Source organism: Vanessa atalanta, chromosome 29, assembly GCF_905147765.1.
Source record: "Vanessa atalanta chromosome 29, ilVanAtal1.2, whole genome shotgun sequence".
In the NCBI taxonomy this organism is placed as follows: Eukaryota; Metazoa; Arthropoda; class Insecta; order Lepidoptera; family Nymphalidae; genus Vanessa; species Vanessa atalanta.
This window is the reverse complement of record NC_061899.1, coordinates 3,979,626-3,995,657: the sequence shown is the minus strand read 5'-3', so window position 1 is coordinate 3,995,657 and position 16,032 is coordinate 3,979,626. Positions and strand designations below refer to the sequence as shown.

Here is a 16,032-nt window from a genome sequence, read left to right as displayed (position 1 = left end):
ACTGATGACTGTAAGCCACGTGATGGTAAGTGGTCAACATTGCCCATAGATACTGACTATTTCTTATATCAACAATGGGAACTAAGATTTGATGTCACTAGTACTTGTAGTTCGACAGTCTCACTTTCTCTTCTGTCCGTAACAACATTACTCAGTACTGCTGTTTTGTGTTAGAATATTTGATTGCTTGCACAAAGCCCTACCACCAAGTAAATTACAAAATAGGCTTATATCTCAAATCCTAATATACCAGTTCTGGAACACTTAATTATAAACTCTATAAAAATCCTAAATTCATCCTAAAAGTTGACATTTATTAGAATACCTAAGTAAATCTTTGGAAAAGACTTGCTAGTGACTTTCTAGATATTATTATTCAAATGTACTTTTATGAGTCTATTCGTATGAAAAATACTTTGATTTTATTTGTAAGAATTAAAGAATTAAATGAGTTCCTTCTATAATTTAAATGTAACGTCGTAATTGCACACTCATTTACCCGCAAAATGAGATTATCTGATATCAGATTAGTCTTAAATCAAACTCATAAAATCATTAAGGATGTTGATAGTATTATCTATGCAATTTATGATTCATATTGTGATATCATGCATGTGTATATGATAATGTTTAATGCAGCATTAGCAGCCCGTAAATGTCCCACTGCTGGGATAAAGGCTCCAGTTGAGGAGAAGGTTTGGAGCATATTCCACCACGCTGCTCCAATGCGGGTTGGCGGAATACACATGTGGCAGAATTTTGTTGAAATTAGACACATGCAGGTTTCCTCACGATGTTTTCCTTCACCGCCGAGCACGAGATGAATTATAAACACAAATTAAGCACATGAAAATTCAGTGGTGCCTGCCTGGGTTTGAACCCGAAATCATCGGTTAAGATGCACGCGTTCTAACTTGTTTTTATGTATGCATTTATAATTTCTAAGGGAAAGTGAAGTTCCGGCAACCTCTTTAGAAGGCTTAGAGCTTCTCCAACGTTGCTCTTTTGCGGGCTGGTGGACCACGCGGCGGATTCTCATTCTCAAATTGAACCCAGAATTATCCGTGAAGCTTCACGTCTTGTAACCACTTGACCCTGACGGCTAATAATTTGCGTACCTATGAAAAATGCAGATAAAAAATAGCTTAGGACTTTTTCATTCTCTGTTAGTTAAACGATTTTCTTTCTTAAAAAAAAGAGTAAAAAATTCCATTTTCAATTTTCCATAATATGGTTGTATTTCGACCTTTGGCCTAACACTAGCATCCTATTAATAAGTATTAGGTAATATATATGACAGTTGCATATACATTGCAATAGATGTCAAATGGTATTTTCTCATTTCAAAAGGCAGCCAGGGTTGATGGATGTTATATGGGTGACGCCATCTAGTGACAAGTAGGAGAACTAATAGTTTCCTAACCTAAAAAAAAGACCATATTTAATGTAATTTCATTGGGGCTCATTTTGTTTTAGTACCCACGACTTCTATGAATGATTTATATTTTTGTGCCAGATTGAATATCTGAGCATTAAATTTTTAAATCATGAAGGATGTCGATAATACAATAAACTTATTAATAATAAAACGTTTTTACCTCAAACTGTTCCGTTATAAATATTCAAAAAGAAGTATCTTAATATGATAAATGTCATCTAACACCAGAGTTATGGTCGGTGTTAGAGCAATTTGTAATAAAGAACAGATTTGGTGCTGTTGGCCTTTTTCTTTACGTCGGAATCTTTCGAAATGTATTAGATAGTCCGGATTATATGAGATTCTTAGTCACCCGACTCATGGGAGTCATAATTCTCTTACTTGTCGACCGTCCGCGCCGCTGCTTCGTCACGAAATGTGAACGTCTCCGATTTGTGTATTCCAGATCAAAGAACCCGTGCCGCTCATGGGCAGGTCGGCGATCCTCGGCGAGCAGAAGGACAACGAGTTCTGCGACGTGGTGTGCGGGCGCGGCGAGGCGGCGGAGAGCACGTACGCCATCACGCGCGGCGGCCTGCTCTGCGAGTTCAACAGCCGCCGCCTGCTCGACAAGTGGGTGGAGCTGCGGGTGGGTCCAGATGCACGTTGTACCGCATAGTCAATAGAAGCTACAGCGACTACCAATCTATACTAAATTATGAAACTGAAAAAATACTGAATCAATATATATATATATATAAAACTAGTTACACTCAAAATAAATTGTGTTTCGGATAAGATTTCAGTATTTTATGTTGTTATGTAAGCGGTTGCGCTTCGCAGCTTAAAACTCGGAGCATTATCAAATTGACGGCGAGAATTCCGCGTATGTGTAATATATCGATAAAAATAAATATTTATATTAATTGACGTCGTTGGACTGTATTACTTATTAAAATTTCGGAAGCTTGTCTTCGTATGTGGGTCAAAAATATATTTTATCTATTAATAACTATAACATAAAAGTTAATTCGTAGTATATTAACATTGTGTAACATAGTGATGGGTCGTGATTTTAGAGAGATTCTATAGTGTAGCGACATCTAGCGTCGAGTAGAAGCTTAGCAATGTGCATTTATTTCAAAATTATTGTTTATTTACGCTTCTATGCAATTAGAGGAATGAAGGAAGAGAATTATCTCTTAAATAATAAAAAAAAAACATGATACTATTTCATACATTATCTATAACACTGAATTTCAAGTAAGTTAGTGTCCTACTTCCATATTTAGTATTTTTCTCTATGTGAGTAAAGATTTATTTACATAAACTCATAAAATTTGTATGATTAATGTTTGGTGCTAAAGTTTGTTTTTTTCCTTTCTAGACGACTTCAGCTAACTGTATGGCGATCGGGAGCGAATATATTTTCGTGGGTTGTGCGGAAGGTATCGTGCGCTGCTTCGCTCCTGCCTCACTCCGATACGTCACCACGCTGCCTCGAACCCACTACCTAGGCGTTGATGTGTCACAGGGGCAAAATATTAGGTAAGAACCAATGGAGCGTGTTTATCTTGCATGAAACAATTTTTTATATTATATCATAACGTCAGGAAGTGTTAATATATGTAAACAAAACTTATATATTTACATATTCCGCGCGATTTGCTAATAGTTCTGCTATATTATACACAATAAACGGATTAATTAATCTTTATTTATTAACTATAGTATGGTTCAGACATCAAACTCAGTACATTTAGAATGTAAATTTTAAAATAGTTACGAAATAAATATTGTTAAATAAGATCGGGCGTGAAGTTGTCTATTTCAAGTGATTGGACAATTAATTGAGGGTTTATTGAGCAATTTCATGTTATTTTCATGTCTCATAATTTTTTCATAACGCCACAGAAGAAATATTTTTTTTTTTTTAGCATTAGTAGCCTGTAAATTTTGCCACTGCTGGGCTAAAGGCCTTCTCTCCCTTTGAGGAGAAGGTTTGGAGTATATTCCACCACGCTGCTCCAATGCGGGTTAGCGGAATACACATGTGGCAGAATTTCGTTGAAATTAGACACATGCAGGTTACCGCACGATGTTTTCCTTCACCGCCGAGCACGAGATGAATTATAAACACAAATTAAACACATGAAAATTCAGTGGTGCCTGCCTGGGTTTGAACTCGAAATCATCGGTTAATATGCACGTGTTCTAACCACTGGGCCATCTCGGCTCACAGAAGAAGTATTACTTCAAAAATGCATGCTATGTAATGTTTAATTCAAATACTAATTTGTTTTATTTTTTCTAATATTTTCAGTCACATGTTCAGTCAGCCGAACAGTGCTAGGTATCCCGATGCCATAGCTTTGACTTACGACGAGAGGAACCATAAGCTCACATGCGTGTACAACGATCACAGCTTGTACGTGTGGGACGTTAGAGATATCAAGCGGGTATGTGAAACATATACTATTAACCTTCTATATGTGGCTGCAATTACAATCGGTCAGCAACCATTTGCCGAACTATAGCGAATGCTTTGGGTTGCTGTTTGGTAAAACTCGACAAACCTCTACCACCAGTAAATGTACTAGACTTTTATATACTAATAATGTTTCCACTTTTACAAGCGTTTAATCATAGCTCTATCGATGTGTCATTTGTCACGAGAAAGTGAGAACGATGTATCTAAGCTATCGGTGTAGTTCCTCATATCTATCTAACCTACTTGCAGTGTTGATCACCAGTGCAATCAAATTCTATGATAAAAAAAATGCAAAATAAAAAGTGCTGAAATATTTATGGTCAATAATATAACCTTTATTATGAATATATCAATCCAAATTACATTTAAATATAATATTGTGTTAATAATGTTACCAAGATGTAATATTAAAATTCATAATGTAATCTATCACTGTATTCTTGGTATTTGCAAATTTCAGGTCGGCAAGTCCCACTCGGCGTTGTATCACTCAGCCTGCATCTGGGGCCTGGATATGGTGCCGGGCGGGCCCATGGGAGCCGGTAGCTTCCTGTCGTGCTCCAGCGACGACACCGTGCGACTGTGGACGCTGCAGGGGAACTCCTCTACCGCCAGCAACATATACAGCAACGTGAGTCATTTTTCATTTTACGTTTAATGCTACTTTAACGACAGCACGTAGGTAGACTAGAGAAGTGTCTCGGGATAATTTCTATAACTGAAAGGATCAATTTATTCTATCATTATTTTTAAGATCTTTTGTTTTTTTCGTAATATGGGTTTGTGTTAAGTGAAAAAAAATCAATATAGCTATGAATGAGTTTAAATTTTATTCAATAATTAACATAAACATTATCATGACCTATTAAACACAAATATGGTTTAACGTTTTTTTCAGGAACTCACCAAAGTGTTATATATCGACCCCGAGCTCAAGTTTCTGAAGGACGTTGACTTGACGGCGACCAGCGATAAGGATAAATCTAAAACTTACGATGACAAGACGGGTGTCAGGTAACACTCGATAATATTAGAAATTATTGATTAATTATTTTGTAGGATATGGAAGGAAGCTGTGTGTGTGCGTGCGTACGTGCGTGCGTGTGGGCGGGCGTGCGTGCGGGCGGCGCAGTGACGCGGTATGTGTGTGTGCAGATGCGTACGCGTGTCTCCGTGCGGGCGGCACGTGGCGGCGGGCGACCGCGCCGGCAACGTGTGGGTGTTCGAGAGCAGCGGCGCGGCGCTGCACACGCTGGAGGCGCACGACGCGGAAGTGCTGTGCGTGGAGTACTCGCAGCAGCCCCGCCTGCTGGCCTCCGCCTCGCGGGACCGCCTCGTGCACGTCTTCCTCGTCGACAGGGTGCGTATTACCAAAACGTGCAGGTTTTCTCACGACGTACCACCGTACACAAGCATTAACAAAACAGTGGCCTACCTTTTATAAAGTTTTATTTTGAAAATAATCTTAAATTCTTATTAATATTTAAAGCTGACTAATAAATGTTTAAGAAACTACGATCAACTTTTTTAGTAATTCATCTTGAATTTAGCCAGTGTATATAGAGGTCCTATATGTCCTATCTCAGTGAAGTTAGAATTGTGATATGCTAAAAATATATAAATTTGTCTGAGTTATTGGCTTATCTTTTCCAGGGATACCAAATTCTTCAAACCCTGGACGAGCACTCGTCGTCGATAACGGCGGTACGATTCCTGAGTTCGGGAAGCGGTTTACAGATGGTGTCGTGTGGAGCTGATAAAACTATACTTTTTAGACAATTGAGAACTGTAAGTAACAAATCAAATCAAAATATACTTTATTCAAGTAGGTTTCTACAAGCACTTTTGAATCGTCATTTACCTGTATTAATCGAACCTATCACTGGTTCGGAATTTAGATTCTACCGAGAAGAACCGGCTAGAAACTCAGTAGTTACACTTTTTCAATGAATAATTTTTGTTAAATATAATAATTTAAAAAAACATGATACGATACGAAGTGTGATACGCCGTGTCTCTCTGGTCAGTTTTTCTCAGTACACGTTTGTTATTCTCGCCGCGTACTAACACGCATACCGACTGGTATCAATGTATAAATACATGGTCGAAACGAGCGTCCATGCTCAATACAAGATTACTTTATCTAATTGGTTAACGTTGATCAGAATCGATCTGAGAGATGGAATGTAGACAGGGCCCTAACTAAGTGTGACTACAGCGAGTCGTCGGTTGCAGATGTCGGACGGCAGCTACCAGTTCGCGCGCGGACAGAACGTGTCGGGCCGCAGCACGCTGTACGACATGGAGGTGGACGCGGGGGGGCGCCACGTGCTCACGGCGTGCCAGGTCGGGGAAACCGCTCTTGTGCTTTCTGTGTTCCGATACCAATTATATTTTAATGAATTTCCTTTGTCAAAGTTGGTTTTATTAACATTGTATGTCATTTATTAATACTCAAATCGACGGTACCGCTCTTATCGACAGCCAATCGTATTTTTAATCTATTATATTTTTCGTATTTCAGGATCGTAACGTACGTGTGTACAGCGCGGCGCACGGACGGCACACTAAAACGTTCCGTGGTACCACCGCTGAAGATGGTACCCTAATCAAGGTAAACGAAGAACCCCATCCCCATTTAAATCAACATTGGATGAGATACGGTCTGTCCGGACATTGCATTCATTATATTAACAATTACAAACGTCAATCTGTTCCTCAGGTTTCACTGGATAGCAGTGGGATATACCTCGCCACATCGAGTACGGACAAGATACTGAGCGTGTACGACTACTACTCGGGCGAGTGTATGGCTACCATGTACGGACACTCGGAAATCGTGACCGGATTACGGTAAAGATTTTACTTAAGGGGACTACATGAGCTAAATGCAAGTTTTATAATGCAAAAAAGTATATGATCCAATGCAGTAAACCAAATGAAAAAAATATATGATAATCTTCAGGATACATGCTAAGTATTTGTTATTTTGAAAACATGATGTAATTAATTTGGTACGATAGAAAAAAATCACAAAGTTACCTCTAAAAAGATCTTTTAATCAATAATAACTATACTTATATACGTTCCATAATTCTGGTTTTTTGTCAGATTATTCTACAAGCAATATACTATTTAACCTGGGTGTCACTTTTTTAAGAAAATCAATAGATTTTTTTTAAATCCGATATTCTTATTTTCGAACAAAATGCGTACGCATGTGTGCGTAAACGCCGTGTACAGACAATGCCGGCCGAGGCCTGATGCTATACAGACGTGTCGATCTTTTCGCCGCATCATTCATTACGTTACGAGATATTTTTTTGTAATTTTAATTGTAAATTCATTGTTTCATGTTTTCTTATAATAATTTTATTCTTTCTTGTAAATAAATATATTAAGTTAAAATAGTGTAGTAGTAATTAGGCATTTGTTTTTTTATTATATTATTTGTTATAAATTTTAATTGTGTAAATATGGGAAATAAAGTGAAACGCGTGAGGAAAATTAAAAAACGTTTATATAAATCAAGCGCCGAACATACATATGAACGATATTAAAAGGTAAGAGTATTTAATTAGTAAACATATTTTTTTTTTTATAAATTATGAATATTGAAAACATCTATTAGAAAAATGTGCAATCAGTTCGCATATAATCAGATTTTTCGAGCCATTCTTAATAATTACGATAGAGTATTTGGTCAAAGGAAGGAAAACATCAATTGACTTTCATGGGGATCAAGTGACTACATTCGATCCCCATGAACTCGAAACATTTTTTTTTCATTATAACTACTATGACATATTAAGATACATATTTTTTAAAAACATAATTTTATAATTAATAAAAATGTAATTACTAACATATATTTATTTTTTTACAGAATAAAGAAAGTCGAAAACAATAACACGGAAGCTATTTATATTGCGTAAGAGTTTAATTTTATCGATTGTTTATAATAAGAATTAAAGTTATGTATGAACTAATTTTAATAATAATAAAAAAAAGTAAAGTCTTAACAAAAAAAATGTAATTGTTGTGAACCAGAGAACTAGAATATTTAGAAGTGTCATTTGTACATAATTCATAAATTTAAATTTTTTTGTAACGTACATATTGGATTGAATATAGCAGCAATTCATGAATCGTGCATTGTCATCGAGATTAAATATGTGTGCCAACTTTCAGCTGAAAGTGGATGTAATATTTATTCCAAGATTCCAGGACATATGTAATAACATTAATACATACAAGTGAAATTAAATAAAAAAATTTAAAAAAGAAATTAACACTAAATGTTTTTTTTTTGTAGTACTAAATATAAATAAAAATATTTTAAGTTTAATTAAATCAGTTTTATTTTTTAATCATTTTCGAATAACAGTCAAAAGCAATATAAATAATTCTAATATCCTATCTATTTTTATGAGATTTATGATTAAACCTATTATGATTAACCTTTCATTCATCAATGATTCAACCAAATCGAATTGACAACATTTTTTTCTAGTAAATATTTAGATTTTTTTTTTTAAATTGAATATATATTTTTTCTTTATGAACCAATATTAATAAAACGAACAAATACTACGCTATATGTTACCCCACGGTCACTACACTACAGATTTCGAACACTTACGATTTTATTATATAAATAGATCATTAAACTTTTATAAAATGTTAAAAATTGGTATGTTTCAATATTTAGTATAAGAACTAATTGTGGTATAATAATATAAATAATAGAAAAAAAAGGTTAAAACTAACTGTCTATTTTATTGTATACGAAATATAAATAAAAATATTGTAAGTTTAATTGAATCAGTTTTATTTTATAATCATTTGTTAACTAACATCGAAAGAAATAAAAATAATTCTGTTGTCCTATCTATTTTTTATGAGATTTATGATTGATCTTACGTCGCTCGGTTTGGCGCCATCTATTAGAATATTTGGGCGTAATCTCGTTACCTCGCTTAACCCTTAGTACACGGGATTGCCGTTTTTGTCGATTTTGTAAGTGTGTGCGTGCGATTCTCAAGGGCACTTAGCTCTTGTAGTCCCCTTAAGCTATAAGCTTAAGTATTTACATTTCCAATATTGTGTAATATATTTATACATTTACATTGATCATATACAAGCAAAGCAGCAATACTCTGTATTGTTGTGTTCCGGGTTGAAGGGTGAGTGAGTCAGCGAAACTACAGGCACAAGGGACATAATAACTTAGTTTTCAAGGTCGTTGGCACATTGGACATGTAAGGAATGATTAAAATTAATTACAGCGCCAATGTTAATGAGCGATGGCGATCACTTACCATCAGGTGGCCGATGGCCTATATTATTATTAAGTTGATCTAAGTGATTTTACTTTGTTTAAAGATTATTGTGGTTAGCTAATATATTAGTTGACTTTTTTTACCCTTAAAACTTAATGTGAACATTTTGTTCGAAATTCATGGTGCGTTACTTCAAATGTTAATTTATATGAAGAAAAATATTTTATTCGTGTTGTTTAAGAAGATAATAAATATTTTTTATGGTGTAAGGTTTACGCCAGACTGTCAGCACCTGGTGTCGGCGTCGGGCGACGGCTGCGTGTTCGTGTGGCGCGTGCCGCACGACATGGTGGTCACCATGCGAGCGCGCCTCGCGCAGCAGGCCATCCGTCGTGGGCGGTAAGTGATAGTCGGTGTTTGTGCGTGGTGGTAGCACCGCGACAACGGTAGCGTGTTCTTTTAACTATTTTCGTGTCCCGATTTCGTACGGATAAAATTCATATAAAGTTTAATTTCCTTCCCTTAAAATAAAAATATCCAAAAATTCTTTATAAGCTAACGATGTGTTACGAATTAAATCTAGTTTGTAAATTTAGTTTTTTATAAGAAGTAGTTTTGATTGTGCGTTGTTACAGTCGGCAAGTATGATTTGATAAATGTAGACTAACACTTATGATTTATAAGCATTGGTTCTAATCATTGCTCATATCGTATCACAGGAAAGTGGATCCAGCCAACGGCATGTCCGGCCTCGAGAGCGAGACGGACTCCCACCTTGGCTCACCGCCACGTGAGGTCGTAGCCGAAGATAAGTTTACGACGCCTGTCGTACCCGATTATACGTGAGTGCACAAGTTGTTTAAAAGACTATCCACGAAGGTAACGTTATGCTAAAAGTACGAGTAATGCTTGGGTAAAATGACGACTAGAACGAGACCTTCTCCCAAGCAGTTTGGAGTACATCGTCTATATGTATAGTACGTTGACATATTGTACTTCTCTGCTCGGCATCGGATCGTAGTCCCGTTGCGGAAGAGAAGTCTGCTCAAAGCTCTGAGGGCAGGGAGTGTATCGGGTGCGTGTGTTGCAGGCTGCGCATCGGCAAGCTGCCGTCGTGGGCCAAGAAGAGCCTGGGCGACGAGCTGTGCGGCGACAGCGCGCCGCGCCCGCCCGCCGCGCCCGCGCGGGGCAAGTGGGCCGCGCGCGTGCTGCCCGCCGGTGCGTAACACACTCGCTCTATGTATTATATGTACATATATGTAGCTAACACTTTTTATTCAATACCAATTTAAAGCGCAAATTAAATTAATATAATCTTCAATTAAACCTTATGTTTTAGATGATGTGTATGTTTATATACGTTGCATCATATTTATATAAACTTTAATAAACTTGTACTTTTCACTTAAGACTCCTAATATATTTGTTTTTCGTAAACAACGTTGACTTTTCCCTAAATTCAATTTTTTTTTATATAATCGTTAATATCACTCTCAAATTTTTCGCCCCTTTATTATTCGACTAACTTAATTTTTCCTCTCTAATCTAAAAAATATGTTATGTCTGGCTAATAAATCGAGGTAAGCTAAGCTTATTAAAAATATACATAATTTTGTTTAGATAAACGCATCGATTCCGACGGCTCCAAGGACTCCTCGATAGACAGCGGCACCGACACGAGGTACAACGACAAACGACGAGAGGCGGGCGGCAAGCAGGTTGGTTGCAAACACGATCTACTGTCCGTTTTTATCTGTGGATGTACCATGTTAATATCAGATAAGTTTTACTTTGACATTAAATGCACTTTAATTAATATTTTTTTTATCTTAATGGTGCATTCGAAAATAATTTGCATTTGTAAATATATTATTACTCGGTGACTATATTTCAAAAACAATTCGTTTTGCTCACGGGCGGTAGAATTCTCTAAAATAAGACGTAATAAGGCTACGAATATCAGTAAACGGAAGAGGCAAATAAACAACATTTGACCTTGAATCGACGCGCTATCATTGGTCGAGATCCCGAATAATCTATGATATTCGCTATGGATACGCGGTGACAGCTGTTATAGAAATTTTACAAGTGAATTTAAAATCGATTTGTTAAATCTAATGGTGCTGTATTATAAACAAAGACATTTAAATCCAGTACATAATATAGCAGTGTCATATACATATATATGACTTTTTTATTTCAACTACTGTAATTTGTATATTATATTTGTGCGTCAAAGAAAAATTGTTAATGTCAGTTAGACAACTCTACTATGTCCTTACACAAAACTAAATGTTTTTGAATATAGTTACCTCATGTAATATAATTTATATAGTTTTTTTTTTTTTAATTTAATGTGTTTTTTTTCTCTTTTCCTTTTTTATGGTAATTTTATTTTATAGTTTAAATGTTGTCACTAACGCGTGCTGTCTAAATCACTCACAATCTGGAACGGTGGTGGATTTTTTGTTTTAATTTAATCATTTTTTTTTTTAATTATTATTATTTAAATAAACAATCGAACGTGTTTTTAAAACGTTCGATTGTTTATAACGATTATTTGAATTCCATTCTGTTGTTACGTCACGAGTATGCGATTCAAATGTCATTTCACGTGGTTATGGTTGTTGTTCCTATATGAAATAGAGGCCGAAATCGCTCAACTTATCTCAACTGCCGCGCGTCGAAGCACTCTTCAGAAATTTTGACGCTACAATGAAAGCTACCTACGATATATTGACTATATCGCCGAGGGTCGAAAAGGTCATTCTTTTTAATTTCAAACATCGTAATCTGACATTCGCTTCATTACACATCAAAGCATCGTGTATTGTTATTTGTTTTATGTATGTGTGTGTGTGTGTGTTCAATGTATAATCGCTACGCACTTTACGTACGTGTGTTATACGATTTTTTTTATTATAATAACTTTTATTTAAATCAAGGTTGCCGATAACAAAACACAATAGTATTTTGTTTTTTTGATTTTTTTGTTCTAGCAAGTTTATTTAGATGAACTTTTTTAATGATTAGGTTTATTTTTTTTGCGAGATATTCCGTTGTTGTATCGCTCATAGTCGCGTGAGTTCGTCGTTCCTCAATTTCTGTTAAACTTTACTAATCGGTGTCTGGACTAATACTTTTTGATTAATATTTAACAAAATAAAATTTTTGATGGTGGTGAAATTAGAATTTCAATAATAATTTGCTTTCATTAATTATAATTTAAATTAATACAACATTTTCAGTATCATATTTATGATAATGTCAAATATATATAATAGAAAATAATAAGGATATATAGGTACTTTATATAGGTAATTTGCACGAATCAAAACAAATATTTATTATTAACAATTAATAATTAAATATATTACAAAATGAATCAATATCGAGTACTAACAACTTTACTTATAAATGTTATTTAAGCGGGATGAGTTATACGATGCTGTCTTCTTCGTTCGAACGTCAAATCAATGGCGTTAGAAAGAGAGAAGAAGTGTTTACATGAACACCCGCTGAACAATGCTTATAAGTAAGGTGTCTTAAGATGTGGATATACGTCGTTGACCTTGGTCGATTGGGCGTTACCGATAAATACGGCGCGGTAACCTCACCCCCCCTGTGCCTGTAACTGCGGAGCAGTGTCACAGGTCCGTGCGGCACAACGTCTCGTCCCCGATTGATTTCTTTGCCGATGGTGGGGATGGATCGCGATTTGTGTGTATCGATTACGTAAAAATGTTTTTAAAATATATACTTTAAAACTAAGACAACATTAATAATGCGGGTTCAATATTCCGTTGTATATAAAAAAAATGAATTAAAAAAAAAAAATAATCAGAGGGTAACTCGTTACTTTCTTTGTATTAAGTTCTTTTTAATAGGTTTTTTTTTAAGGAATAGGACATACTATTCATCGTGTAGGTTCACATATATGTATATATATTAAGTTTTTCCGGTAACGATAACAGAGGAAATGGTAATCCACGTTATCCAAATTTGCAATTTCGCGTATATCCACACCTTAAATTTGATATTATAAAATAAAAAGTTACACATCAATATATTATTAACATACACATAGTGGTACTCTACACGTCGTATACATATACAATAATGTTGCCAATTTTTATGATTAATATATTTATACTTGAATTCGACTTGTTTTAAAAGTAAATCTGTTTTTATCTTATACAGTAGTAATCAATTAGGAAAATATAATATTGTTCAATTTATTTATCCAAATATAGCTATTTCAATACAAGGTTGTTACTTATTCTAAGTTAACAATCCTGTAAATATCCCACTACTGGGCTAAGACTGTGTTGGAGTTTATCCCACCCTACTGTCGCTAAATGTGTGGCAGTTTTTCATGTGACACATGCAGGTCTTCTCACGATGTCTTCCTTTGCCTCCAAGTGTCGAAAAAGGCAATATTTTACTAAACTATTTAAACCTCCAATGACACAACAAACTACAACATTATTTCCTGATCTCAAAAATATAAGTAATTATTTAAATATAAAAGTTGGCAACACTGTAGCTTGCTTCATTCATAACACGCTTATCATTATCATTTTTAATTGTTTTCATTATAATTTGTTATTATTAATTTAAAAATTTTCCTATTATTTTGCGTATTACTTTATTATTTAACGTTTCGTCGTATAGGTAACATTAAATTTAACGAAAAATCGTACCGCCGACGCACGGACACGTCACCACACGGACGACTCGTCACTCGGCAGTTTTAAGTTTGAGGTTTGGTGTTTGTTTCTTTATTATTTCCTTTTTTTTTATTTTAAGTTAAGTTTAAGATTCATTTGTTTTGTTTTTTTTCGAAATGAAATGTCAGATAAGTGTATTGCGAGCCTCGATTCACGCTGGTCTATCTTGGTTTGGTGGATAGTTTACATTATCTTTTAATAGTTGCAGGTTTCCTCACGACTTGTTCTTCTATGGGATTGATTTTAATGTAAATTCTGTATTTTTAAGAACTCGTTATATATGACAACTGTATTCTCTTTCTAACAGTAAGAATAAGTGAAAGAGATGTATATGTTAGTACTAATTACAAATGTAAGGTAGCGTCAACAAAAAAAAAAAAACAAAATTGTCAACGCATGTCTACAGGGTACAAATTTTATGTAATCATCGGTGACAGAAGTTGCCAAATGTTTTGGTTGTAATAGTTGTATATTTTTGGATCCGCTCTATATCTCTCTTGATCTGATTTTGAAATTGTTTTACCGTTCAAAATTATTCACACAAGATGGGTCACCTGTTGGTATGTGGTCACTTAGGCCTTAATTCTTCCGCCACTCATATCTTTAATCACCCTGGGTCACACACGCTATACGTTTTATTGTTACTAATTTGTAGCATGAAGGAGCCGCCTCATCATCAGATGAGGCTAGAAGCTTACGTTGCCTCTACAATTATGAGATTTAAGTTAAATTCAATTTGTCTGTCATAATACTTGTCAACAATTACACTGGATTACATTATATGGGACGATACTGGTTTGTTTATATCATTTTATTCTATCGTTTTCAGGATCAAGAGTCAACGGAGCACGACGGTGACATCGAGGACATATCAGACGGCGAGAGGACGTCGTCTTCGGAGAGAGGGAATAGGCCGACGTACTACCCAGGGAATAATGATGATGATACACCGAGGTATGCGATAATCATGTTACCATTTAAGGGTAAATAAATTTGTCAATGAACAAATGTAAGTCCGTACGGATCGACTAGTCGCTATATAAGTTATTGTAAGTCTGTATTTCGGGTTGTAGTAAATACGTTTAAGTATTTACGGCGCGTTGTTGATGCCAGGAAGGAGTATCAGTGTAGCGCTAAAGGTGGAAACACATAAAGTGACACGTCTAAACAAAATAATGAACCAAAAGTGATTTATGAAATACGATTTAGTCCAGTAACGTTGGAGACCGGCGAGATGGCATACTGTTAGAGAACATCTCAAGTAGTTTAGACCCGCCAGGTATTGTCGTTTTCCGATCGGGGGGATGAAAGAGCCAGTTGGTGTTTTCTTTATGACATAGGCGAAAGAACATATGGGCCAAATGATCGTTAGGAGTCACCACCGCTCATAGATGGCGATGGCGTTCTAAGAAATTTTAACCACTTTACATCGCAAATGGGTCACCAAAACTGAGAACTAAGATGATACGTCCCTCGTGCCTGGAGCTACGCTAGCTCACTCACCCTTCAAACCGGAACACGACAATATGTTACGGCGTCAGTCCACGGGCGGGAGTCCGCGGAGTGTCCGCAAATGCAGTACCGTAGAGTGCCCCCCAGCGAGTTCCTGGTGAACGCGATGGACGCGGGCGAGCTGCGGCAGTCGCTGCGCCGCGCGCGCCGCGCCGCGCCCTGCGCCTCGCTCAGCGGCAGCCCGCACGACTCCGACGACGAGGTGAGCGGGTAGCCGTCTAGTTAATGTGTATCATTCCAAATTGACGTTGTTTTAAATATGTCGTTGTAAATGACCGACATCATTTTTATCTATTTAACTATTGTTTCTAAATTAAAAATCTGGCTCGAAGGACCAAAAGCTGTGTACGATTTTGTATCATACAGCTTACTAGCTTGCTTTGCATTAGTAATATAATGATACGCGACTTGATTTTATCAGACATTTACTTCACCGTGAATATATTTACAAATACTATGTAACGTTAAATTAATTTAATATTTATTTACGACGTTTCATTGGTATAAGCGTAAATAGCGCAATGGTTAATGGACCATGTGCAATGTGAAAAGTCGCAGGATCGATCCTGACCACTGGGACTATTTTGTCCCCACTCCTAA

At 35.9% G+C, this 16,032-nt stretch overlaps 1 protein-coding gene across 9 annotated transcripts in view; it reads left to right on the top strand.

The window, feature by feature from the left end:
- The window catches only part of LOC125075054 (mitogen-activated protein kinase-binding protein 1), a 128,631-nt gene that overhangs the window by 98,097 nt on the left and 14,502 nt on the right, over positions 1–16,032 (top strand). For 8 of the 9 annotated variants that reach the window (XM_047686622.1, XM_047686613.1, XM_047686621.1 and 5 more), the window contains 18 exons: positions 1,884–2,066; positions 2,805–2,965; positions 3,741–3,876; positions 4,369–4,539; positions 4,807–4,922; positions 5,064–5,268; positions 5,562–5,696; positions 6,144–6,254; positions 6,433–6,522; positions 6,631–6,761; positions 9,461–9,589; positions 9,910–10,032; positions 10,281–10,408; positions 10,811–10,908; positions 11,837–11,953; positions 13,865–13,954; positions 14,750–14,874; positions 15,520–15,634. In XM_047686622.1, the coding sequence (XP_047542578.1) occupies positions 1,884–2,066; positions 2,805–2,965; positions 3,741–3,876; positions 4,369–4,539; positions 4,807–4,922; positions 5,064–5,268; positions 5,562–5,696; positions 6,144–6,254; positions 6,433–6,522; positions 6,631–6,761; positions 9,461–9,589; positions 9,910–10,032; positions 10,281–10,408; positions 10,811–10,908; positions 11,837–11,953; positions 13,865–13,954; positions 14,750–14,874; positions 15,520–15,634 (2,364 nt within the window). The remainder of the gene's footprint in view (positions 1–1,883; positions 2,067–2,804; positions 2,966–3,740; positions 3,877–4,368; positions 4,540–4,806; positions 4,923–5,063; positions 5,269–5,561; positions 5,697–6,143; positions 6,255–6,432; positions 6,523–6,630; positions 6,762–9,460; positions 9,590–9,909; positions 10,033–10,280; positions 10,409–10,810; positions 10,909–11,836; positions 11,954–13,864; positions 13,955–14,749; positions 14,875–15,519; positions 15,635–16,032) is intronic. The other variant, XM_047686623.1, reaches the window with a different exon arrangement.